Consider the following 25724-nt stretch of genomic DNA (forward strand, 5'->3'; position numbering starts at 1 on the left):
TGTTTAACACAAATTTCCATTTATACTAACACTGAAAACCTTCTGACTTGAAATATTATTTGAATTTCTGTCTGTTGTGTTCTAGGTGAAAATTTTAGAATGAGAAGCAATGCATATTTGTCAATCCATCAAAGTAACAGGTACAACCCTAGTTTCTTAAATAAGTTACTGTTAAAGGTCTTAGGTAAAGGGAAGTGGACAACAGAGAAAAAAGAAACAAAAATCTTAAACTTACTATTCATTAGATTAAAACTTTTAATCATATTCTATTAACATTATAAACTACAGTGAAAACAACAGGAGAAAATGGTACATCCCTTGAAACAGTGAAAATAAAAATAAGCCTCAAACACAAACTGATGTTTTTTGATCTACAGATTTGAACTATAGCCTATACATAAATGCTGTATCTTTACCAAATTAAGACAGCAATGGTAATGGACCTTCTATTAGCAGATTCAGAGACCTAAGGAAATACAGGTATGTTGTGACATTAGTTTAAAAGAAATCTGGAAACAACTCAAAACAAAATTCTGATCTCAGAATGACAGTTATAGATTTAAAAGTTAGGAATATGATACCCTGATGAGTAGTGCTGTTGCTGTGGTGCCTTCTGTGTGAAGTTTTGCATGTTTTTCATGTGTCCATATGGGCTTTCTCCCTCAGACAAAAGACAACTAGTTAACAAGTGTGCCCAGTGATGGACGGACATTCCTTATAGGATATAGTCTCACCCTGTACCTGTCCATACTGGGGCTCTGGCTCATTGTGACCATAAGACAAGATATAGGAGATAATTTAAATTCACCCTATACTTCAAGATATAGGAACTCTTGTAAATATGTTTTGAAAATCTTAGTATGTAACCCAACTCTATTTAAACTCTATTTACATTACAGTTAAATTCCCTTAGAAAAGTACTGAACAACCACTGATCATTCCATTTAGTCCCAACACATAGGGAATTAATCATTGTATTTCCAGAAAGTGTATATTGTAGTAACAGTTTTGATAGCTATTGCATATACAGTAACTGTTGGATCCATCTGAAAACATAGGAGATTTCCTTTATAATAATCATGGATTAAAACACTGTATGTTGCCGTTATATGTAAATCTCCCTAGGAAATATATGCAATATGCAATTCATTTCACCAAAAGAATGGAATAAGTATTGTTTTACATATTTTAAGAAAAACTTTTGATGCACAATGTTATTATTTAAACTCCAATCCTGCTATTTTTTGCATAAATTCAATACTGTATTTTAGGACCAAGTGGGAGGATGTATTCTTGTAACATCTTGAACTTGAAGTCAAATGTCCTTATTACCCTTTTTGTTTTATGTTTTGAGAAAAGCACAGAACAATTTTGAATAATTAATTGTTTAAAAAATTTCTCTAATGATTTAGAAACTGTTTTAATATCATACGAGCCTGTATAGAAAAACGGGGTTTCTGAAACTGAATCTGTGAATTTTGAGAATTTGGAAGGTTTGAAGAGTGTCAGCCTTTGAACCTTACAGCACTGTATGTGTGTGTCTATTGTCCTGGACTTGCCTATTTTAAAGATCCCATTACAACACTCCCAAGCGGCTGCCACAATACATAAGCTCTCATTAAAAAAGGTTAGTGTAATGAATTAATCTGTGATTTAGGCATACACTCTAAAGAGAGCATCAATTAAAAGTTAAGTTATCAATCTGTATGCAATGTTGAATTTCAGGGGTAAATTAAGGCAGGAAAGTGCCTTTATCCTACTGCAGTACTCATCCTTAACACCTAACTCAATGCACACATCTGCACTATGCACTTTTTGCATAGTCTACCATGTTTTTTTTCATTCCTACTTATTGATTGTTCTGTTGTTATTATTTTTTATGCTTGTAATGTACTGTGTACATTGTGTGGTGTTGTCTGTTGTACCGTTTTGTCTCCTGTACTGTGTATGTCCCGAGAGATCAGCGGTAATTCCAATGTACATGTACATATGGCATTAAACTCCTTTATCTTCCCAAGTGAGTGATTTAAAAACAAAAAAGCATGCTGCAAATTAGATTTTTCAATACTTCTCTTTTTCAATATAATAATATATAAAAATATCCTAAATTCTTTTACAATATTTCTTACAGTTGCCTGGAAGTAATTCATAATTATCCACGACAAGTTAACTGGAAAAAATAACAGTAATTCAAATAAAAATAAGATTTAATATTAACTCTGCAATCACACTTCTCTAAAATACAGAATGCATATCACAATCCTAACTATCAATATTTAGTTTAGGCTGATCTATGGACTAAGCCTGGAATTTTATTTGTTTTAATTATTTCAAATGTTTCAAATTATTTCAAATGTTCTAGGCTATAAATTTAAGAACTATATATATATAGATCAAAATTATAAAACATACATTCCAAATGTTAATTAATTTACACAGTTAAGGAGCATGACAGTACAATAAGTACATATACATTTTAAATCCCTGAATTTATTTTAATGGATCATTTTCAGGTTTTAGTTTTTTTTCTTGTTCATCTGAATTATTCTTGGTTTTCCAGAGATTTCCAAGAACTATTCCTAAAAACAACAGAAGTCCAAGATTACGATTAGATTCAAATTTCTCCCAGCAGTCTTCGGGCTTATTGATATCCAGTGAGTAAACCTGTGTAATGAAAAATTAAAATAGCAGGGCATTATAAAAAGAATATATTGTTCTGCACATTTTGCAAATATACATACAATTATGTATAGCTTGCATTTAAAGCTACCTTGCATACTCAAACACTTGTATCTTGAAAACAACAGCAGTGGATAGTGAAAACCATTTACCATGTACTTCATGGCATCTTTGTCTTACCAGCACTTTCCTCATTTACCTAATTATGTTCACCTTGGCTTGTAATGCTGCCCTCCAGGCCTAGTTCTTTACACCCCTTGGTTAAACTAACCATTTGTCTATTATAGAACATAATCCTACCTGATACACTAGATGAATGGCAACCACAGAAAGCGCTCCATAATAGGGTAAGGTCTGGTGTGAGTTTATGCCAGTCAGAATAAGTCCTGACAACATGGCCACAGAGAACCCAGTCAGCCATGGCTTTGTCTGCTCTTGGAAACAGAGGGCAGTGGATTTCACACCCACAAGAATATCATCAGCTTTGTCCTGGAGAGAATTCACAGATATATTTATCGTTAATATTGACATCTTGGAAAATTATAAGAATGAATATAAATATCAGATTTATAAAATATTGCTGAAGAATAAAAAAATGCCAAAAAACAGTTACTCTTACAGATAATAAACTAGTAGTATAACAAGTTAACAATCACAAGAGAATCAATGCCAAGTCCTTTTCTCTGAAAAGCACTTGGCATGTTCTGCATGATTTATTTCCATGATACTATCCGAACATTTCTATTCTTTATTTTACAGATATGCTTATTTTCTACATTAGAAATATTAACATATAAGTAAAGGCACTGCGTTAATGATCTTTATTTAAAAAAAAGAAACACTAGTAAGTAACTTGCATACAGGTAACTGTGGACGTACAGTATTTCAGTCTTCTAAGTTTAAGTTTCAGTAAACTAGTAATGAGGAAATAGTGTCTTTTAAATCCATTACAGAACCAGATGAATCAACCGAGAATGAATTCTTATTCATAACGATGACGTGAAGAGTACCCATTCATAAAACAAACCTTTTATTGGAACAATCTGAGTGAGGTACAGGGGGTCCCAATAATAAGTAAAGGTTATGTTCCTATGTAATGCAATGTATAGCAAAACAACTTATAAAGGAGAATAAATATCCACATGGAAAAATGTTATTAGTTTCATACACACACAGCTTAGACAGATGCACATTCATGTGATGTACTAATAACACAATAAAAAATAGAAATAAGACAAGTTTGTTATTATTCTTGTAAACAGGTATGGTGTGCTTCCTGATGGAAGTTTATTTTCACAGTGAGACTCACACTAACATGTTGCCTCTTTCGAATATCACTTGACTTTGCACCAACATCTGATTTCCCAGTCATGGTTAAAGAATTACACAAATATATTTGTGGGTTCACTTTAAAACTGAAAGATAGTAAGGAGGATGATCTAAATGATTGTGGTTTTATGTTGTGGCATATTACCAGTGCCTGCCACCCAGCCACCATAATACTCAACTGTCCTATGTTGATGGCTTTTTATGCCTTGAAATATGGTATAAGTGCGGATCTGTGCATTGTGTAATGAATTTAGTTTCCATAATTAATATGACAACGTATATGCAAAGCAGTGAATATTGAGGCAACTGATAACAGCGATACTTTGTACCTTGCTCAAGGTTACAGCAAGTGTCCAACTCAGGATTTGATCCCCTAACCCCTCTGGTCTGGAGTCCAGTAGCCTAATCACTCTGCCACACTACTGCCCCAAATTCAGTAAGCAATCCAAAATGGGGAAGAAAGGAAAATGTTAAAATGCTGTACTGCAGCTTTCTTAAAACTGTATCACATATTATCATACCTGATGGGCATAGACAGTGTCGTATATTAAAGTCCACATAACTCCAGAAACATAAAGAGGTAGGCAAACTGACCAATCACAGGAGCCCATCACAGCAGCCCACCCTAGCAGGGCTCCCCAGTTAAATGTAAGGCCTGAAAACATATAAAACAGAACAAAATGAATTCACACTCATGAGTTTGCTTTAATGTAAGAAGATATAAAGATAGCTGATGTCACAAACATAACAGTTTTTATTTTCTGTACCAGAAAGTAATATATGAAATTATCAAAACCCAAGTAGCACCCATGGTCTCCAGTATAATAGAATACCAGATGATCCAAATATTTTCCTTCAATATTCAGGTAATATTTATGTCTGTCAATATCCTCCTGCAATGTTCGGGGGTAACACTGAGTGCTATCGATACTGGCAAAGGTTCTTTGTTTTTTAATTACTTCACTGACATTTCTCTGGGTTTATTGCTTGAAATTGCTTTTACAATATGGTATTCACAGATAGAACACCCCGAGTAAACAGTGTCTTCCCAGCAGCAGTAGCAGAGGCAGTAGTGCCTCTTTCTGAGCTCAGTTTGAACCCTACAGTTTACACCGTAATAGAGGGATCAGCTATGCCTACAGATGACTTTGACTAGGATTCCAGCGGCAGCAGCACATAGTTAGGTATCACACATGGGTTTGTTTCAATAGCCTTCTTTCTATCCATGATCCCTATGAGGAGCCCAAGCCTGTTAGTTTACAATGTCAACCTCGTCATCGGCATTCATAGAAACAGTAACCCAGAAACAAAAAACAGAAAGGATGGCAAATTACAAATAAAACCAGGCTATGATTTTCAATTAGTTTCCCTGTCCTCACAAGTGTCTTGCATTAATTATTAGAATAAAAAGAAGCAAATATTTCAAATGGAAACAAATATATAGGTTCTTAAAAAGGTGACCACTGCATGTTATTTTTTAAAAGTTGGATTAAAAGCAGGCTTATGATGCATTTTTGTTCTTATAGACTATTCTTGCTTTAAAAACTAAATATTCTAAAACAAAATCTAGCTAATATTATTCTCCACCATTCATCATGTTTTAAAAGCATGGCAGATATATATTAAAAGCTAGTCTCAAGGAGTATGTCAAATCTTTTTTTTTTAAATCACAATAGCCAGCTTGCATCTTGATATCTGCATTTGGATTGCACAATGGGGTGTTAACAGACAAATCTGAAATCATCATGGCTACTAAGGACTGCTAACCTATCCTTGTTCCAGTCTCAGCTGCCTTTTCTTTAATATGCTGCCTTTGTAAACCTCTGTGATATGTTTCCTCAAATAACAGCTTATTATTTGTAAGTCATAAAGATTAATTTAAATTTAGAAGCTCTCACCTGGAATCTCAAATAACCTCTGTCTGATTTATTTGCTTCCCATAATTTAAGAAACAGACACACCTGGTATACGTTTAGTATAAAATGTAAACTTGTTGATAAATTAAGACTACAGTGAAAGACAACTTTGTATAATATGCCACATAAGGGGCTTTTTAAAAATTAATTGTGAAGCTTCAGAAACAACTTCTGTGTGAAACACCATATAATGGGTTAATAAAAACTTTGAATCTTTTAACATTTTCAGTGTAACAACTGGTACATGCAAACTAGTTCTAGAGTGGCAAATAGATTAGGTGTTCTTGATGCCTAATGAGAATGAGCTTTTACCAAATTATAAAAATCTGAAAAATGTTAATGGTATCATTACGGTTTTACTTGCATTAGATATATAGCTTTATAATAGCCATATAGAGTATGACTAAAACAAAAACATAAAAACAAGAAGCAACCTGATATCTAAAAGATATATCTAACTCTTCTAGGTACATGGTTTTATTTTTGTAGACTTACCCAGTACGAGCTGTGGCCAATATGTAATTCTCTTCATTAAAGGGTAAGTGACAACCAGAGACAATGATGCAGCTCCAAGGGCAATACTGTAAGTCATGAGTAACAAGATCATAATGTGAAAAACAGTCTGGTGCATCTTTACTGTGTTAATTAATAACAGATGGCAGCATACATTAAATACAACAGGAGCATGATGTCTACTTAAAGGGGATGAGTGAGAATGGCTTTGAATTATTTAACTTCACCCTGCAGCTCACAACCCACAATCCACTAAAGCTAAGCAGGTGTGAGCCTGGTCAGTACCTGGATAAGAGACCTCCTGGGAAAATCTAAGGATGCTGCTGGAAGTGGTGTTAGTGGGGCCAGTAGGGGGCACTCACCCTGCAGTCTGTGTGGGTCCTAATGCCCCCGTATAGTGATGGGGACACTATACTGTAAAAATAGGCGCCATCCTTCAGATGAGACATAAAACCAAGGTCCTGACTCTGTTGGTCATTAAAAATCCCAGGGCGTTTCTTGAAAAGTTCCCAATGGCCTTTACCAATCATGGCCTCCTAATAATCCACATCTATGAACTAGCTTAGTCACTCTGTTCTCCTCCCCATGATAGCTGATGTGTGGTGAGCGTTCTGGTGCACTATGGCTGCCGTCGCATCATCCAGGTGGAGGAGGGGAGTCCCCATTACCTGTAAAGCGTTTTGAGTGAAGTGTCCAGAAAAGCGCTATGCAAGTGTAAGGAATTATTATTATTATGTATAAGAATTAAGATTAGTTTTTTTTAATCATTTGTTCCACTTAATTATCAGTAGCAAATGACTTTTGGTACACAAATACTGTTTATATCTGATAAAACAGTGTTACTGGGACTAATTAAAACAGCAAGATGTTGTCCAAGTTGGCGCTCTAGATTTTACCACATGATTTTTACCATTGACTGATTTCACTACCGAGCAGACCTTTTTTGCATTACGTGTGTTGCTTCAGATTTTAAAACAAACAGTACTAGAATTTATATCTTCTTGATCAATAAGCTCTTGGTAATATTTCAAAGACATTTTTTACTGATCTTCTCTTACACTGTCTCACTGCTTCCTTTATTAATGGATGCCACCATGCCTATCTTATTCAATATGACAGGGAAAAGCTTTAAGTTGTAGGTTTAGAATTTGTAACATTTTATTTAAAATATTACACAAGACAACTGAAATCCAACAAAGTAAAAACAACAAATGAAAGAAAAGGAAAACAGTTAAAGTGGCGGGGGAGGACATTGAGATAAATCTGCCAAATACAAACCTTGGTGCAGCTGAACATAACTGTTACACCCAAACTATGTTTTCTTGCTGTACTACTTTATATAAATGAATTATCAATTCATTTCATATGCTGCTCTTAACTCACACTGTAAAGTTGAAGATTGTTCATTCTGTTACATATACAGTATATGCTCTCATCATTGGTCAGATTAACTTGCTGTATGTCATGCTGATGAACCCTTACAGGAGCGGAACTGCTGTGTGTTTCAGATCACTGTCCTACGCAGAATGATGTGTAGATCCATAATGATCCCTAATGTTATTGTTTTTAAATAAACAGTAAGTAAATGCAGATCATAAATGTATACAAATAGACCAGTTTAAGAAAATACTAGTCTGTTTGGTTATTGTCTGCTCTCTGCTATTGTGGGTTTATCCCTGAGCTGTAAAGTTTCAATGAACACCAGAGATTACAACAAATACTTAGTGATTTGAAATATACTGTGTTTCTCAGTAATTTCGTCTTAAGTTTTAGTTGAGGAGTTTTTAATCATATTGTTTTATTTTCAAACACTTCTGGTTCATTTAGATTCACTTCCTCTGCAAGCAATTATAACATCAGTAATTTCAATAATTTTTCTTTATACAGTATATAATACACACTGTTTCGTTGCAATGTAATGGAAAATGAAACTACTCATCATATAAACCCATCTCTAAGCACTGCTTATAGATTTTAATTTATCTTGTTGCACTAAATATATGAAGCAAGAAACTAAATTTCCCAGTATCCCACATATTCCAATCAGAGTGATGCATTTGTGGGTAAGTGGCAGAACCGTAACCTGCCAAGTGGGAGGCCCAGGTTCAATTTCCAGCCAATGCACAAGCTGTACTTACCTTGACAAACTGCCTCTTGGGGATATTAAAGACTCTCTCTGCAGTAATAAGATAAATATAATATATACTATATTGAATTTTTTGTTAATTTTAAAAATTATACTAGGTTAAATATCACTAATAAATGTAGTAATAACTCAATTATAAACAAAATGAATCACCATTTGCATTAAAATTGTAATTGGTTTGAATAATTGGATAACATTCACCACATTTTCATTCAATTAATACATTCATAATAAATAAAACATAGGTTGTGAGGATAAAAGCATGTTTATGTTGTTACAGTGAAAAGCAGAGCTCATAAACTTTTTCCCAAGTACAAACCTTCAAAGTGTAGAGCTAGCAAACATGGGAATCTTGCTATGAGGGAATTAAGAAAAGCTCTCAAGAATCTAGGGACAATAGTCAAACATCTAGCTAGTGTCAGCATTTGTAGTTCTCAGCACCAAATTAAGTGTTTATTTACATCTGAGACTCAATGACCAAAAGAATCGTCTGGTTTATCTTGGTTAATTAAGTTCTGGACAAATGATTAGTAGTCAGAAATAGAAAAATAGAAAACAAAGCATGTGCCAGGTGAGAGTCCTTGTCCAGATCATCCATAAGACCAAATTCAGTGGTCTTTTAAGTACTTGAACCTTTAAGAATGCATCCATTATTTGATCTGTTAAGGAAACTTTTGATATCCTGAATGAAGGATCCGTAGGTTAAAACTGGCCGCTTCTGGTTTGTGGATGAATGTTAGCATAGAGGGATAGGTTTCCCATTCACTTTGCAGCAACCTGATTCACATATAGAGAGATTTAACTGTAGGTTTTATTCTAGTTGGTGTGGAAGGCAGATTTATCTCTCCTGTGTGCCTGTGTAAGTGTTATATGTGATATGAACACTTGGTAGCAGTCTAGGGTTTTTCTGGTTGGTCAGAACATAGGTGTCTGGGAAGCCTAGTTTGTAAATAGAGGAACTTGTGGGTTGTATGCTGTTTAGCTTGTCACTGACGTGGTCACTTATGTATAAACATAACTTTTCCCCTCATAGATTTACTATTTGGAACAACAGATATATAAAAGTTAGAAATAAAACCTGATTTTTTTAAAACTGTGTCAAGAATGGTATAATTTGGATTAAACAATTAATCAATGCTGATGGTGAAATATATAATTACACCGAGTTTGTTAATAGATACAATATTCCTATTAATTTTGATCAGTATTTCACTGTAATTAACGCGATTTCTGGGGAAATATTAACTCTTTTAAGGAGTTGTAATAGTAGTCCTTTAGAAACATTGGAAGAATTTACAGCTCACATTAGACTACAAGGAAAGGATATTCTGAGTTGTGAACGTAATAACCAATTTTTGAGATCCCTGTTAAAAAATGATAATTTACTTGCGATTACAATATATTGGAATTCCGCATTTATAATCATATTAATAATAATAATAATAATAATAAACTTTATTTTATATAGCTCCTTTAAAGGTGGCTTCTCAAAGCACTTTACAGGATGACAATAACACTAAATAAGAAGAGTATAACAATAAATAAGGGGAATACACAAGATAAGACACAATTACAATATATAGAGGAGACCGTGGATGGTGGTACTAAGAAGAGCAGAGGGGTGAAGAATGGAACCAGTTAAGTAAAGGCTTTTCTGAAGAAGAGGGCTTTGAGTCTGGATTTGAAGGAGTTTAGAGAAGGTGACTCTCTGATATCCTTGGGCAAAGAGTTCCAGAGCTTGGGGGCATAACAGGAGAAGGCCCTGTCACCCATACAATGTAGACGGGCTTGGGGGACAGTAAGGAATGCAGAATTTGAAGAGTGGAGGTTGCGAGGTGGGGAGTAGGGCGATAATAGTTCAGACAGGTACTGAGGTGCCAAGCCATGCAGAGCCTTATAGGTGAGCATGAGGATTTTAAAGTCTACACGGAATTTGACCGGAAGTCAGTGCAAGGACTCCAGGACAGGAGTAATGTGAATACTTGCACTAGACCTGGTCAGGATTCTGGCTGCTGAATTTTGGACATACTGCAGTTTGTTAAACGCATTGTTTAACAAACACGTTTAGAAAATGCATTGATTGGACAAAAATGTGGATGATGCCCAGTAAATATTGTATAACCAATAAGGTTAAGGAGGTTTCATACAAAATAATTAATCAAATTTACCCAGTGATTTAAAATTAATATAGATGACAAATGTGTTTTTTGTGACAATAGCCCTGAAACTATTCATCATTTGTTTTGGTTATGTCCCAGGGTAAACATTTTCTGGATTAAGTTGCAGACTTATATTACATAAGAAACTAATATTGATATTTGTTTAGATGAAAAAGATGTTATGTTAAGTTTCAGCCCCAATGAAAACAAACTGAAAATTTCATTTGTAATAAATTTAATTATTATAATGGCACATTTTTATATACATAAAATTAAGTGGTCTGGGAAGTACCCTGTGTTTGAGCATTTTAAAATGGAAGTAAGGGGGTATTTGCAGACTATTTCGAAGTGCAAAAATATGAAAGCAGTGTGGACATTATTTTTATTTAATTTGTTTAATCTTTTTTCATAACTTGAATTTATGTAGTAATATGTACCCCTGATGCTATTTTTGTCTTGAATTGTTTGTACTCTTGTTTGTATTGTAATTTTTGTTCTTTTGTTAAGCATAAATATTGTTTTTTTAAAAAGTACTTTAATGATTAACTGTGCCACCTGGCTGTTTTAGAGAGTAGTGCAGTCCTGTGCAGTCTAGATTAGTTCTAGATGGCTGTTTCTGTGTATATCCATAACTCTTATCACTTAACTCCCTAAATGCTCTAAAATGGAAGATTTTAATATAACATTAAATAGATTTCACTCTCCACCAAACCCCCAAGAATGCAATTTTTGACTGCATTAAGACCTGTCAGTAACTGGGGCTCAGTGGTTTAGTTACTTCAGACACTGTCCTTACAAAGTGCGGTCCTAAGAATTTGCTTACATGAAAACTGCAAGCAAGTAATACCAGAGGCTTTGCTGCTGGCTTACAACAAAATATTTACAAAATGTACACCCTTTATAAATCAAAGAAAACACTAATTAAACCTATGTTAGAATGTGTATTTCTACATTCTTCACCAATAACCTAAACACAATGGTTAAAAATGCTAAAAGGAATATTTAATTCTATTTGCATTAGTTTATTACCTGCTTAAAACCCTGTGCTATGAGTGACTGTATATTGTTTTAGCTGAATTTTCCATTTGTAAATCAATAGCCATGTAAAAATATATTTTAAAGGCTGATCATCAAGAAAGGCACAAGGGAAGCAAAAGAACATTGTAACACATTGAAGAGATAAAGATGCACTATACTAAATAACATCCCATCACATTCCCTGTTTCACATTCACCTTTAATAAGTCTTGCTTGAAAAATGTACTAAGCACAAAGAACATCAGAGAATCACACAGCACACAAAAAGATATGTATGACACATGAAATAGCATAAAAGTGCAGCTCTTATAAGTTAGTCCTTTAAAATGAAGAATGAGGTGTACCTGTAGAAATTCAAGCAAAGAAGGATGCCTAGAGCTGCACTGAGCTGCGCCCCCAGGAACATGAAGGCCTGCAGCTGGGTGATCTCTCCTGAGGCAATAGGGCGACTAGCAGTCCGGGAAACCTAAACAGAGTGACAGCAGGTTGGATCACTCTAACATCCAACAATTAGAAAAAACACAGCAGTGTAAAGTACACAAACATTGAATAATACACAACATTTCTGCAGCATTTTAAACCTCGAATAGCAGGGAAATCTATAAACTACATGTTAAAAGAATGTGGGACATACATCTAGAAACTGAACATCAAAAGATACATCACTCTATTTATGCACTTGTGTTATTAGACATAGCTTACAGATTTTGGATGTTGATTAAATATTTTTGCATCATTATGCTTAATCATTCATGACTGATCATGAAACACTTGAGTTTACGGCAAAAGCCCTAAATCAACTCATTGGTGAGCTAGAGTTAATTTGGCACAGGTGACGAGCTTATTGAACCTCTTGAAAACAAGAAAGAAGGAAACAATATGTGTTAACAAAAGAATTATAGCTTCATATAATTGGTATGTTGGTGGCTGGACTAAATCAGCATAATGTTGCTGATTTAGTCCAGCCAGTTTGGGATGACAACGAGTATAACGGTCTATATATTCTGCATGAGTGTTTACTTATTATGGAACTCCACTTATCGGGATTGACAGCAACCTATTTTGATCAAGTCAAGTGACCTCACTAGCTGCCCTTCCTGCATGCTAACCCTGATGCTATAGTATTCCAGCAATAATAATAGTAACACAGTCTCATGCTGCTCAAATGTGTATTTTTTTTTTCTTATACAAAAATTGAAAAATAAAAAATCTAAAATAAATATGCCATGGTCACCAGAGGCCTACTGAACACCTGTGGGCTGAGCTAGGATAATGAGGTATGTAAGGCTTAGAGACCAGTAAACTGACATAAGACTTGTTGTTGAGCCTAGCCTGTCTCTAGCCTGTGACTTCTATAAGCTGATTGATAAATGTCAATCAAAATGATGAATTTACTTATGTAACATGTATTCAATCAAATATCAGTACACCTTGTCAAAAAGATTGTAATTTTCCTGATAAGTTTCTGAATTTGCCAGGACTAATAGTGATAATTTTCATCTGATGCTCAGTACAGTATTATGTATAAACTATTCATTTGTAAAACTGATCTTTTTGATCTTGGTATCTTAAAATTATGTTGGTTTGGATTCCTAGATGGAACAAAAAAACAAAACAATATTTCAATAATATGATAAGACTACCATTATACACCAGGACACTATTAAATGGAAAGTCCATGGTTAAAACAACAGCAATGTGTGAAAATGGTAAATTTGCCAAGGTATCCTGCCATAAGAGTGGTATCAGCCGTTTCTGATCACATAGATTTGCCAATTACCTGCTGTATACTGAAACTTGTTAAGGTGCAGTATACATCTTAACTAGGCAAAAGTGAACAAAATAAGTCAGGTAATAAACAGCACCAATTAATTATTGAAATAACAAAACTGTTTTTTTCAGAATTCATTATTTTGTAAAACCCAATGATCCAAATTATATGAATCTTAAGATACCTTCTTATCAAAGTCCTTGTCCCACATGTCATTAATAGTACAGCCAGCACCCCTCATCATAAGTGCTCCAGTACCAAACAGTGCCAGCATGAAGAGGTCCGGGAGACAGCCAGGGTCTGCTGCTAGCGCAATGCTCCAAGTGCAAGGTAGGTACAACAGCCATGTTCCTGCACAAGACAACCCAATCGAATACCACATACCAACAATTAGCCTAAGCCAGCACACCAATACAGGTAAGTAAACCTGTTCATGTTTATGTACTAGTTTTCTCTTCAAAATATACAGACATCCAAAAAGAGTTAACAGTCGACGATCAAAGAAAATGTTCTCTAAGATGTGTGGAATACAACTTACATACACTTCTTATGAGTCACTAATAACCTTTTATGAAGTGTAGAGCCCTTATTGTGACTGTAATACACTACCCAATTAAAAATATAAAAATAAAAGAGAAACAGTGTTACATTCCAGTCCCAAACCCTCAATAACCTGGAACATAAAAGAGTATAGAATGTGCTCAAATTGTGAAAAAAAATAGGCATTTCAGTAATGGCTGCTTAAAATGAGCTAAACCTGAATAGTAAAATAATACTATATCTGTAATATAACAGCTGCACTAATGATACAATAGCCTGAGAAATTCTCAAATGAGTGGAGAATAATTTTTCCTTAAAATAAATTACTGATCAAGATCTGCAGATGATGTGTATGTATTGTTGCTTTATGTATATTTAAATTTATTTTTTAAAAGGGTAAAAAGGTATTTGCACTCACCAATAGGTTTGTCTAGCCTCATAAGTCTGAGGTAAGGCTGCACAGACACTGGTGCTGAGTTCACAATGCCAGCTGCTGACAAGCTGAACTGTCTTCTCCAGCTTGTCAGAGTGTGCATCTCAGACTGTAGAATTAGACAATGTCTTTGTGTATGAAATGCTCCATTCATATAAACTGTGTATGAAGAGAAGGACACAGGAATTGCCTGCTTCCATCTCCAATGGCACTGCTTTGAAAAACTTGGGAAGCACGATCCAGGAAAAATTCTCTTCCAGGAGAGCTGGGCTAGTTGGGTTGAAGATTTGAGAAAGATCATGATGTCAGTCCTTCACAAAGGAAAGCTGTACCTTAAAGAGAATAAATATATGCCTATTAAGAAGTATTATGTAATCAATTCAGGGATGGATATATTTAAATGACGAAATTATTTTATTGGAGATATTACTCACACTGTAGCTTGAAATGGTAAAGTTGCTAATTACTGTTTCCTTGCTAATTTATGTCAGAACACCAGCTACAGAAAACACCTTATCTGATTCTTTCCATTAACATTGAGTGAGTACAAGAGTTAAGAGAACAATTAGGAAACTCTGATCATAATACAGGATGTTTTTAAATAGATCTAGAATACATATATGAATACAAGCAAGAGCAAAAACTGTTCAAACAGATATTGTTTTAATTATATGAATCAAGCCTTAGCCTTATACCGGATTTGGACAAGTATTTGAGCCCTAGCTTTTCTATTCACATTCCCTCTTTACTTGATTTGTCTAAATTTAGCTTAGTTAATTCAGTTGATCTTACAAACATTAACAGCTGCAAAACAACTTCTTGTTGCCTAGATCCCATCCGTACTTCTTTATTGAAAGATTTATTGTAAATTGAATATTTGTTACACTTGCTTCCCAGACATCTGCCCATTAACTGTCAACATCATCAACAGTTCCCTTTTCATGGGTTCCTAATGCCTTAAAGAATCTATCACTCCTATACTGAAGAAACCTGGCTTGGACAATAATGATGAACTACAGACCAATCTCTAATTTATCATTTCTATCTAAAGAATTTGTAGATGGACATCAACTACAGGAACATGTGATAGCTAATGACATGTTTGAGACTGAAATGGCTTGTTTGAGCCATTTCAGTCTCGCGTCCCCTCAAATCATAGCACTGAGACTGCTCTTGTCAGGGTTGTGAATGATTAATTTATTGCCTCTGACTCGGGGGCTATAAGCATCCTTACGCTCCTTGATATTAATGTGGCTTTTGATACAGTATATCATTCGATGTGCAAACATTCTTGTCTATCAATGGTACTATATTTAACTGGTTCTGCCTTTATCTGACTGTCAGGCTGCATTTTGTTTCCCTTGGTCATCATAAAGCCCCATGGCCCCAGTTAATTACAGTGTGCCACAGGGTTCAGTCATGGAATCTAAACTCAATGCAGGCTAGTATGAAACAATCATCTTAAGCATTTTCTGTTCATTGTCATTCTCAGACATGAAATTCAATGTTGTTCTGAAAAGGCTTCAAAGATCAGAGATAGCCAGATATCTTTAGTACCTTCTGGGAAATTGTAGTCATTCTCAAGAACCGTAAAGTGCATAAAATTACTGGACAAAATACCCTATAGTTAACTGCCAGGAATCAGAATAACACTTCTGCAGCACATTTGAAAGAATCCAGAAAAATTAAAAAGTGATGCTATATTCTGCAACTGACATATTTATTCTGAACAGTTTTGAGTTCTGTTTTTGGGAGGGGGCGTTTTGGGCGTTTTTACATTTGCCGATATGGATTTACATGTACTACAAAAACTTTCTTCATAAGCAAAATTAATATTTTCTGATAGGTTTGCAATTTACAGTGAGTTTGCTTCTCAACGGATGTAAAATCAATAGACACACTTTTAGATGTAATTTACATTTTAAGACATACCTTCCCAAATAATTTCAGGTCTTTTTTATGCAGATTGTCTGCTATAATAATAATGATGTTTATAAAAGTAAATTGAAATATATGCTATAAATTATACAACATGCCCTTTGGTATTTGATGCGTTGTGATGGAGACTTGATACCCCAGACAATTCCATAACTGACACTCAATGGGGTTAAGATTAAGGAACAATGTACCAGTTGCATTAAATAAATGAATTTTCCAACGAAAAGACTACAATAAATCCGGAAAGGGAAATTGTTTGTGTTCGTGGCAATTTCCAAACAATAGACATTCTTCCTTTAAGTTTTTTTAACTCTCTTCATACAGTAACTTACATTTTACATATGCAACATTCCTGAAAACAACGAGCTTTTTGTGGGGGTTACTTACTGACCGACAGTTTTCACTGGGTAAATTCACGAACCAAGCTCTCAAGTTAGAAATTCCCAGCCGATATGTAGATTTAAAGCATTTTTAAACTTTAAAATAAGTCATAAAACAAACAGATTTTATAACGATACATTATTTCCAAAGTTATTGAATTTACAATGAATACAAAGCATTTAACTGTCTGTTTGCGTTCTTCCTATTTTGTGTAACTGCTTACTGGTCCCCTGAGCAACACTTCCCATTACTTTGGTTCTGTTTTTTCATTTCTTAAAATAATTTTGTACTCTTATTTAAAACATAAATGAAAAAAGAACGCTTCAGAGTATTACGTATATACGTATATTATATTATAACTTCTATTGCACAGTTTAAAGCACAATACATCTGGTATTGTAAAACAGTCATGAAATCCAGTACAGTGGTTTGTTCAGTGCACCCTCTGTCGGACATCACCGATAAAAAAGAACTGATGACTACAAAAACTGACTACAAAAAAGTAATGAAAGTACAGTATTAAAAAAAATCAATTTCATTATCTCCTTGTGGAATCAGTTGTGACATCATGGTTTACTTGTGCTGTGACAGTGTTGTGTGGGGAAAATAAGATGGAATAAAATTTTATTTTTCTAAAAAAGGACTTAGATCTCCCAGTGACATAATCTATATGACTTCAAAGGAGGGTAGCACAGTGGCTAAGTATTGTGCTTTGCTGTCTCACAGTGCTAGGGCCCTGAGTTCAATTCCAGACCTGGAATCCTGTGTTGAGATTGAATGTTTCCCCCATGGTCTTGTGGGTGTCGTCCATGGTCCAAAAAGAAAGTGGTAGGTTAACTGGCTGCAAGGAAAATTGGCCCTAGGTGTGAGTGTGTTTGTTTTTGTCTGCCCTGTGATGGACTGGCTTCCTGTGAAGGGTATACCCTGTCTTGCACAGAAAACTAGAATATGGACGGATGAAAATATAGCCTTTTGCATAAAGGCAAATTGAAATATTTGGAGTAGCCACTTTGAAAGTAATGACTGTCTTGGAATAGCCATTTACAGTGCCTTCAGAAGTATTGAGACCTTTCCTAAGGTGTGCTATTTTGTGGAATCTTTCCTATGAAAGGTTATTTTGGGAAATTATGCACTACATGTAAACGTAATATTTTTTCAAAAACTTAATGCTAAAACTATGGTATTCTAAGTGTAAAGATAAGCTATGGTAAACATCAGATAAACAGGATACAAGAAATAACTTGATTGCATAAGTATTACAGACCCATGAAGTCAATATCTGGTGGAAACACCTTTGGGAGCAAATACAACGACAAGTACTTTTGGGTAAGTCTCTCTGAACTTTGTTACACTAACTTGTGCAATTTTTGCCCATTTACTTTGCTCAAGTTCTCTCAAGTCAGGACACGCTTTTTTATTCTTAAACCAATCCAGTGTAATCAGCATACTTAGGAAGACAAATACATACCTGTTGTGTGGAATGTTTACAGAGATAATATGTGACATTTCAGAGAAACTGGAAGGCATGGAAAACCATTGTCAAAAATACTATTCTATTATGTGGGTTCTAACACATATCTAATACATTTCTCTCAAAATATTCATGGTAACTGAGAGACGGTCTTAAGTATAAATGCTGCTTGTAAATGTTTGGATGCATGACAGGAAATTGCACTTTTTAGTCATTTATTAAAACACATTTTCAAAGTTTGCTAAATTGCACTCTGACACCATGCACCCCTACGCTTTGGATCATTGTCCTACTGAAAAGTACATTTTCTGGCCAATCCTTTTACAGGGATTTCAGGATACCTATTCAAGAAAAACATCAGAAGCCAAAATTATCTTTAAACATAGTGTGAGACATATTTGGGTTAGCATGTTCAGTGTTCAGTGTGTGGTAATTTGTTTGGTGCGAGTGAAGTTTTATTTAATCTCTGACCAAGGGAAAAGTGTGGTGTGGACGGTTGAGGAGAGAATGCAGGCTCGCGCTGTGTCCGTTATTTCGATTCTTTGTCTTGTTCTGGCTTGGTCGGCTAGTTTATTTTATTTTGTTTTATCAATAAAGATTGATAATCAGCCAGTGAAAGCTCTGTTGTCCTTCACATGAATGCCTGAAACATTTTACCGAACCCAGGATTTTACACTAGCATCTCCCTTCTCTCATTAACAGCCTAATTTCTTGCTCTCTGTAAACCTCTCCATTCAATTACATATTTTAACACCTTTATTTGACACCTCTCCCCCTGATCACCTTTCCTGTCCATACATTTTTTTTACCTGTACGTCCATTCTTAACTACTGTACTCTATGTTTTGCTCTCCTGTGCTTTACATTCTCACAACATTACTCTCTCTCACACTTGAATAAGGCCAACAGCCAACACACTGGGTTTCTCCTTTCTATCTTTCAGCATGAAATTAACTGTGACTTGTTCCTTAGAAGCCAATGCATGCAGATGCAGCTTCCCACCTGGATATCACAAAACCTTCTGCCATGTGCTTGTAGTATCACTTTGTTGCAGTGCTTTGCTGCAAATCATATGTGAGATTTGAGTTGTTTTTGTTTTAGTTCCTTGAAATCCTCCTTTGTGCACCAACCAGGATACTGTTGACCCATGGACATTTTCTCCCATCTTAGCCACTAAACTCCATAACTTAAACTCACAATTGGCCTCAGAATGGAATCCTTACCAGTTTCTTTCTTGCCTGGCTGCACAATTGTTTGATTTTACCATATTCAGATATCATCTGTGTCTTTAAAACTTTATCCCTCCATTGTTTTTAAAGCTCCTTGATCTTCATAATTGAATCTTTGCTTAAAATTCACTACTCTTCAGCAGCCATATCACCCTGCAACTTATAACTGGTAATCCACTGAAACTAAGGAGATGTGAGCCTGGTCAGTACCTGGATGTGAGACCTGGAAAAAACAAAGGTTGCTGCTGGAAAAGGTGTTAGTGTGTTCAGTAGAGGGCGCTCACCCTGCAGTATGTTTGGGTCCTAATGCCCCTAGTGTATTGATGGGGACACTATACTGTAAAAATAAGCTATCCTTCAGATTAGAACCGAGTTCCTGACACTCTGTGGTCATTACAAATTCCAGGGTGTTTATCGAAAACAGTAGGGGTGTAACCCCGACATCCTAGCCAAACTTCCCATTGGCCTTCATCAAACATGGCCTCCTAGTAATCCCCATCTATGAATTGGCTTAATCACTCTGTTCTCCTTCCCACTGATAGCTTATGTGTGGTGAGCATTCTGGTGCACTTTGGCTGCACATTGGTGGTAGTGGAGGGGAGTTCCCATTACTTGTAAAGTACTTTGAGTGGAGTGTCCAGAAAAGCACTATTTAATAATAATAATAATAATAATAATAAACTTTATTTTAGATAGCTCCTTTAAAGGTGGCTTCTCAAAGTGCTTTACAGAATGACAAACAACAATAAGTAAAAAGAATACACAAGATAAAACACAATTACAATATACAGTGGAGACCGTACTGGATGCTGGTACTAAGAAAAGCAGAGGGGTGAAGATTGGAACCAGTTAAGTAAAGGCTTTGAGTCTGGATTTGAAGGAGTTTAGAGAAGGTGACTCTCTGATATCCTTGGGCAGAGAGTTCCAGAGCTTGGGGGCATAACGGGAGAAGGCCAGAATTAGAAGAGCAAAGGTTTCTGACGTGGGGAGTAGGGCAATATTAGTTCAGACAGGTACTGAGGTGCCAAGCCATGCAGAGGCTTATAGGTGAGCAGTCCACACGGGATTTGACAGGAAGCCAGTGCAAGGACTCCAGGATAGGAGTAATGTGATCACTTGCACTAGACCTGGTCAGGATTCTGGCTGCTGAATTTTGGACATACTGCGGTTTGTTCAAAATAGATGTAGATACCCCAGAGAGTAGAGCATTACAGTAGTCAATTTGAGAGAACACAAATTTGTTGATCAGCTTTTCAGCCACAGTTAGTGATAGCATAGGGCGTAGTCTAACAATATTTCTGAGGTGAAAAAAATATGGTTTGACAATATGTTACACATGTGGGTCGAATGTTAAGCCAGAATCTAATATCACCTCAAGGTTTTTCAATTTAGACTGAAGCTCAAGTACAGAACTATCTACAGATAGGGTTACAGGACTGGCTTTATGAAGTTGATGGGGGGTGCCAATAAGCATGAAGTTCAGAAGTTCAGATCATCACAGTTAAGATCAAGGAAATTTTGAGTAATCCAATTTTTTATGTCAGAGATGCAATCAGATAGAATAGAGAAAGCCAGTGTCAGGTTTGGTATGGCTGTATATTTGAGTATCATCAGTGTAGAAATGATAGCTGAAGCCATGTTATCTTAAAAGCTGACCAAATGGAAACATGTAAATGCTGAACAGCAAGGGGCCCAGTATTGAGCCCTGAGGAACACCAGACTTAACAAGACTAATTTCAGACCTATACTCATTAAGAGAGACAAAGTGACAGTGATCAGTGAGGTAAGACCATTTGAGAGCAGTGTCAGAAACTCCAAACACAGTCTCAAGATAAGAAAGTAAGATGTCATGGTCAACAGTGTCAAAAGCAGCACTGAGATCAAGAAGGATAAGTATAGAAAGAGAACCAGAATCAGGGAAGTTTCTGTGCTGTGAAGTTGATGGAAGCCAGATTAGAGGGGTTCGAAAAGGTTTTTTGTCATGAGGTGGTTATGTAACTGAAATGTGACAGCACGTTCTAGACTTTTTGCAAGAAAGGGTAAGTTGGAGATGGGGCGAAGATTGTCGAGAGCCATGTTAGGCTTTTTTGGCACAGGGGTAATGGCAGCAGTTTTGCCAGTGCTCAAGGATTCATTTATAATATTGAGGACAATGGGATAGAGAGAAGAGAAACAAGACTGAAATAAAATGGTGGGAATGGGATCTAAAATAGATGTGGTGGGTTTCATGTTGTAAGAGGACCAGAGGAAGAGTCATCCAGGACAGGTATTTTAGGAACGATCTGCTCACTATACTTGACTTAGACCTGACCAAGATGGCCGCTAAGAGAAACCAGCTGACCCGCAGATGGAAAGGGCTTAGTCTGAAAGACAACGAGACACAGGTGTGTCTCATCAGGAAACAAAATATATATGCCCTGGAAACAGTGAACCGGCACGGAAGCCAGTTGGTTAATGCGTTTTGGAGGAGATGATGGAGTTCGGTTGGTGTGGATACAGATTTAAGGATAACGGATTTACGGAATAAATAAAGGATTACGGTGTACGGTTTGTGATTTGGATACGGCGCGGATTTGTGGGACTTTACGGGCTTTTGGAACTTGGACTGATTAAGGATAGAGAGAACGGATTGCGGACTGGCTTGGAAGATGGGAGAAAGGGAGAAAACTTCACGAAAATTAAAAGAAGAGTGTGTGGTGTGAGTACTTTTGTACCTATTACATAAACCTTTTCCCCGGAGGCACCACAATGTGTGTAACTAATTTATTGGGGGATGCTGAGTCAAGAAGAGAGAGGTTGGAGAGAAGGGAACCAGAAAAGTTGGATAAGGAGGGAGGAGGTATGGAAATGATATGCATAGTGGAATTATTTTTATATTATTATCATCAGTGTACTGGTTTTCAATAAACGTGCTCCACAGGGATGTGTATCGCCACCTCTTCTGCTCTCAGTATATACTGATGAGATGCAGAGTAGCACAGCCATATCTAAATATACAGATAGCATGATTCTTGTGGGACTCTGTTTAAAGGACCAACCTCTAGGTGAGTAAACTTAGTTTGAAAACATTAGTATCCTTGAAAACTGGTGCCAATCCAGCCCATTGGAAATCAATGTGACCAACACTAAAGAGCTTTTTTTCAATGCTAAAACCGATGGAGGGCAATCTTTACAGACTGACCATTGAGTACTATAGTCTGCAGAGGATGTGGAGAGTTTTAAATATCTGACAACACATTGATCAGAAGCTGAGTTACACAGAGAATATAGAGAATTTTTAAGAAAGCAAATCAGAGACTGTTTTTAATTAAAAGATTCAAGACTTTAAATGTTATTCCAAATGTCATACTATTTATTTCAATCCTTGTTTTTGTTCTTGAATGTGTGGAATGGGTTGTATATCTAACCTATTAATTGCTACTTCAAAGTGACTGCTAGCTTAAACAACAGCATGTGAAAACTCTGCAAGGGTCTCCATACTTTTGCAAGGCACAACATACTGTACATGGTTTCCATTATATGATAAAGTGCCATTTAAGTGCTTATTCAACAATGGTTCATACATTAGCAATAATAATAATAATTGCTTACACTTATATAGCGCTTTTCTGGACACTCCACTCAAAGCGCTTTACAGGTAATGGGGTCTCCCCTCCACCACCACCAATGTGCAGCATCCACCTGGATGATGCGACAGCAGCCATAGTGCGCCAGAACGCTCACCACACATCAGCTATTAGTGGGGAGGAGAGCAGAGAGAAATGAAGCCAATTCATAGAGGGGGATTATTAGGAGGCCATGATTGGTAAGGGCCAATGGGAAATTTGGCCAGGACGCCTGGGTTACACCCCTACTCTTTTCGAGAAACACCCTGGGATTTTTAATTACCACAGAGAGTCAGGACCTCAGTTTTATGTCTCACCCGAAGGACGGCACCTGTTTTACAGTATAGTGTCCTCATCACTATACTGGGGCATTAGGACCCACGTGGACCACAGGGTGAGTGCCCCCTGCTGGCCCCACTAACACCTCTTCCAGCAGCAACCTTAATATAGTGTTAAAAGAAATTTAGTTGTGAGAGTTTTTGAACCCTCTGGAATTATATGGATTTTTGCATGAAATGCCCCTAAATGTGATCTGATCTTTATCTAATAATAAATAAAAAACATTATTTATCATACACAGAATTTTACATTGCCATATCTTTATTGAACAAATGGTTTAAACAATCAAGGTAATTGATGGAAAATGTATGTGAACCCTTATATTTAGGAACAAGTGGAACCTCCTTTATTGACAATAACCTCAACAAAACACTTTCTGTAGCTGCTGATCAGACCTGCGCAGTGGCTAGGAGGTATTTTGGCCCATTTCTCTGTAATGTAGTGTGCTCTCTGAAGGCACCAGTTCTGTAGGGTTTGGGCATTTACTGGGACAATTATTAATTGTAGCAGTAAATCACAAAATTGATTCTTTTGATGGCTTTAGAATCCAACCATGCGATATAGCTCAAACAACGCACACACACAGGTACTAATACACGAGGATACATTTATTAATACATAGAATATGCATATAAACCTAACAGATCTTAATTGAGAGGGTTATCAGAATACAAAAGGTATATATTCAGTCAGTTACAAAGTGTTACACATATCAAGAGGACATACGTTCAGTATATCATTCATTAAGACCGTTTCATAAATGAACTTGGTTATAACTTCTACATTAGATACTCAAAACAAGTACATAACTCTTAGGAATTAAATTGATATCAACTGGTTGGGATAACAATTGAATTCTCGAGCTGTAATGCATTGAAGTTGAATACTCATCCAATCTCTGGGGATTCAGATCTCCTGCGGGCACAAAGAAACAGTTGCAGGCTGTTGCTGTCCAATCCGCGCTCTCTGGCTGTGTGCCAGGCTGTGCTGTGCGGCTTGCGACGGTGTGCTGCTGATGCTCACTGACCGGCTAGTTAGTGTTGGCTTTAACTAGCAAAGTTTGCGCACAGGAGAAAAGATGACTGTGGGTCCCAGCAAGTCAGGAAGAGGACTGGTTCATTCCTGATGAAGAGCTAGTTCTGAATAGTGATTCAGCTGTCCACAGTTCTGACCTGTTCACGAGGCCTACTGCTGGTGCTAACCTCGGGTGGATCCTCTGGTTACTCTCTGGCAACCTCCGCTCTAGACTCTTAGAACAAAGGAAAGTTCTGGCACTCGGACACACTGGCCGTTCCGTGGTTGTCCGGGCTGAGTCTCAGGATGGTCAGGAGGCGCGCTGCGAGAATGTCCTGCCCTTGGGAGCCTTCTGCTCCTGGGCCGTCCTGCCCTGGAATTCTCCTTTGAATTCCCTTTAGAATTGTCCGCAGAATCCTCTCCTGAAATCTCTCAGGCTCTCTGTGCTGCCTGTTTTTACCTGGAGGAACTTCAGCTCGTTCATTGGCTGAAAGTTCCATGGGCATCAGAGTCCCACGTGGGTTACTCGGCCCTACCAGTCCCTGATTGGTTGATCAAGGTGAGATATGAGTCACTTACTCCTGACACTTAGGAATGCAGTCCAGATGTCCATCTGGCACTCCCTAGACAGATAGGCGCCAATGGATGACCATTGATCATGATAGCCAGGCTTAGCTAAGTGCATCCCCCTTTGGGAGTTGTCCTAGGGTTAGGGTTAGCTGCACCACAGAGATGGAGGGTGAGATGGGGCCTCATTTGGGAAGGCTCAGAACACTTAATTCTTTCTTATTAATAAGCCTCGCCGCTACACCGCTATACAAAACTGTTTCATTTCATGTATATTTTTGGGATGTCTCGCTTGAACAGCCTGCTTCAAATCATGCCACAGCATTTCAATGGGATTGAGGTCAGGACTCTGACTTGGTGATTCTAAAATATGGAATTTCTTCTGTTTCAGCCACTCTGTTGTTGATTTACCCCTGTGTTTTTGGATCATTGTCCTGTTGCATGACCCAACTTCTTTTGAGTTTTAGATCAAAGACAGACGCCCTGACATTCTGCTGTAGAATTTTCTGATACAACTTGGAATTAATTGGTCCCTCAATGATTGCAAGCCATCCAGGCCCTGAGGCAGCACAGCAGCCCTACACCATTATACTCCCTCCACCATGCTTCACAGTTAGGATAAGGTTTTGGTGTTGGTATGCATTGTTTTGTTTTCTCC

The 25724-nt window shown here is 36.6% G+C and overlaps 1 protein-coding gene and 1 long non-coding RNA gene across 6 annotated transcripts; both read right to left on the bottom strand.

Moving 5' to 3' along the window:
• Positions 1-241: 241 nt before the first annotated feature.
• coq2 (coenzyme Q2 4-hydroxybenzoate polyprenyltransferase) lies at positions 242-17180 on the bottom strand. 5 transcript variants are annotated; one of them, XM_088629452.1, is made up of 8 exons: positions 16794-17180; positions 14509-14849; positions 13735-13901; positions 12124-12245; positions 6420-6505; positions 4530-4663; positions 2980-3168; positions 242-2664 (listed from the first exon to the last, which is right to left on the bottom strand). In XM_088629452.1, exons 2-8 carry the CDS (start codon positions 14822-14824, stop codon positions 2491-2493), a joined length of 1188 nt encoding a protein of 395 aa, XP_088485578.1. In that variant the 5' UTR covers positions 14825-14849; positions 16794-17180; the 3' UTR covers positions 242-2490. The 5 variants fall into 5 exon arrangements, with proteins under 5 accessions (XP_088485578.1, XP_088485579.1, XP_088485577.1 ...); XM_088629453.1 differs by having other exon boundaries at positions 16853-17179; XM_088629451.1 differs by having other exon boundaries at positions 14509-14855; positions 16794-17178.
• Positions 17181-23726: 6546 nt separating this feature from the next.
• Positions 23727-25720, bottom strand: LOC148673142 (uncharacterized). The gene is made up of 2 exons (XR_015935948.1): positions 25311-25720; positions 23727-23914 (listed from the first exon to the last, which is right to left on the bottom strand). It is a non-coding gene; the product is annotated as an uncharacterized LOC148673142 (long non-coding RNA).
• Positions 25721-25724: the final 4 nt, after the last annotated feature.

This window comes from Lepisosteus platostomus, chromosome 4, assembly GCF_059453375.1.
Source record: "Lepisosteus platostomus isolate fLepPlt1 chromosome 4, fLepPlt1.hap1, whole genome shotgun sequence".
Lineage (NCBI taxonomy): Eukaryota > Metazoa > Chordata > Actinopteri > Semionotiformes > Lepisosteidae > Lepisosteus > Lepisosteus platostomus.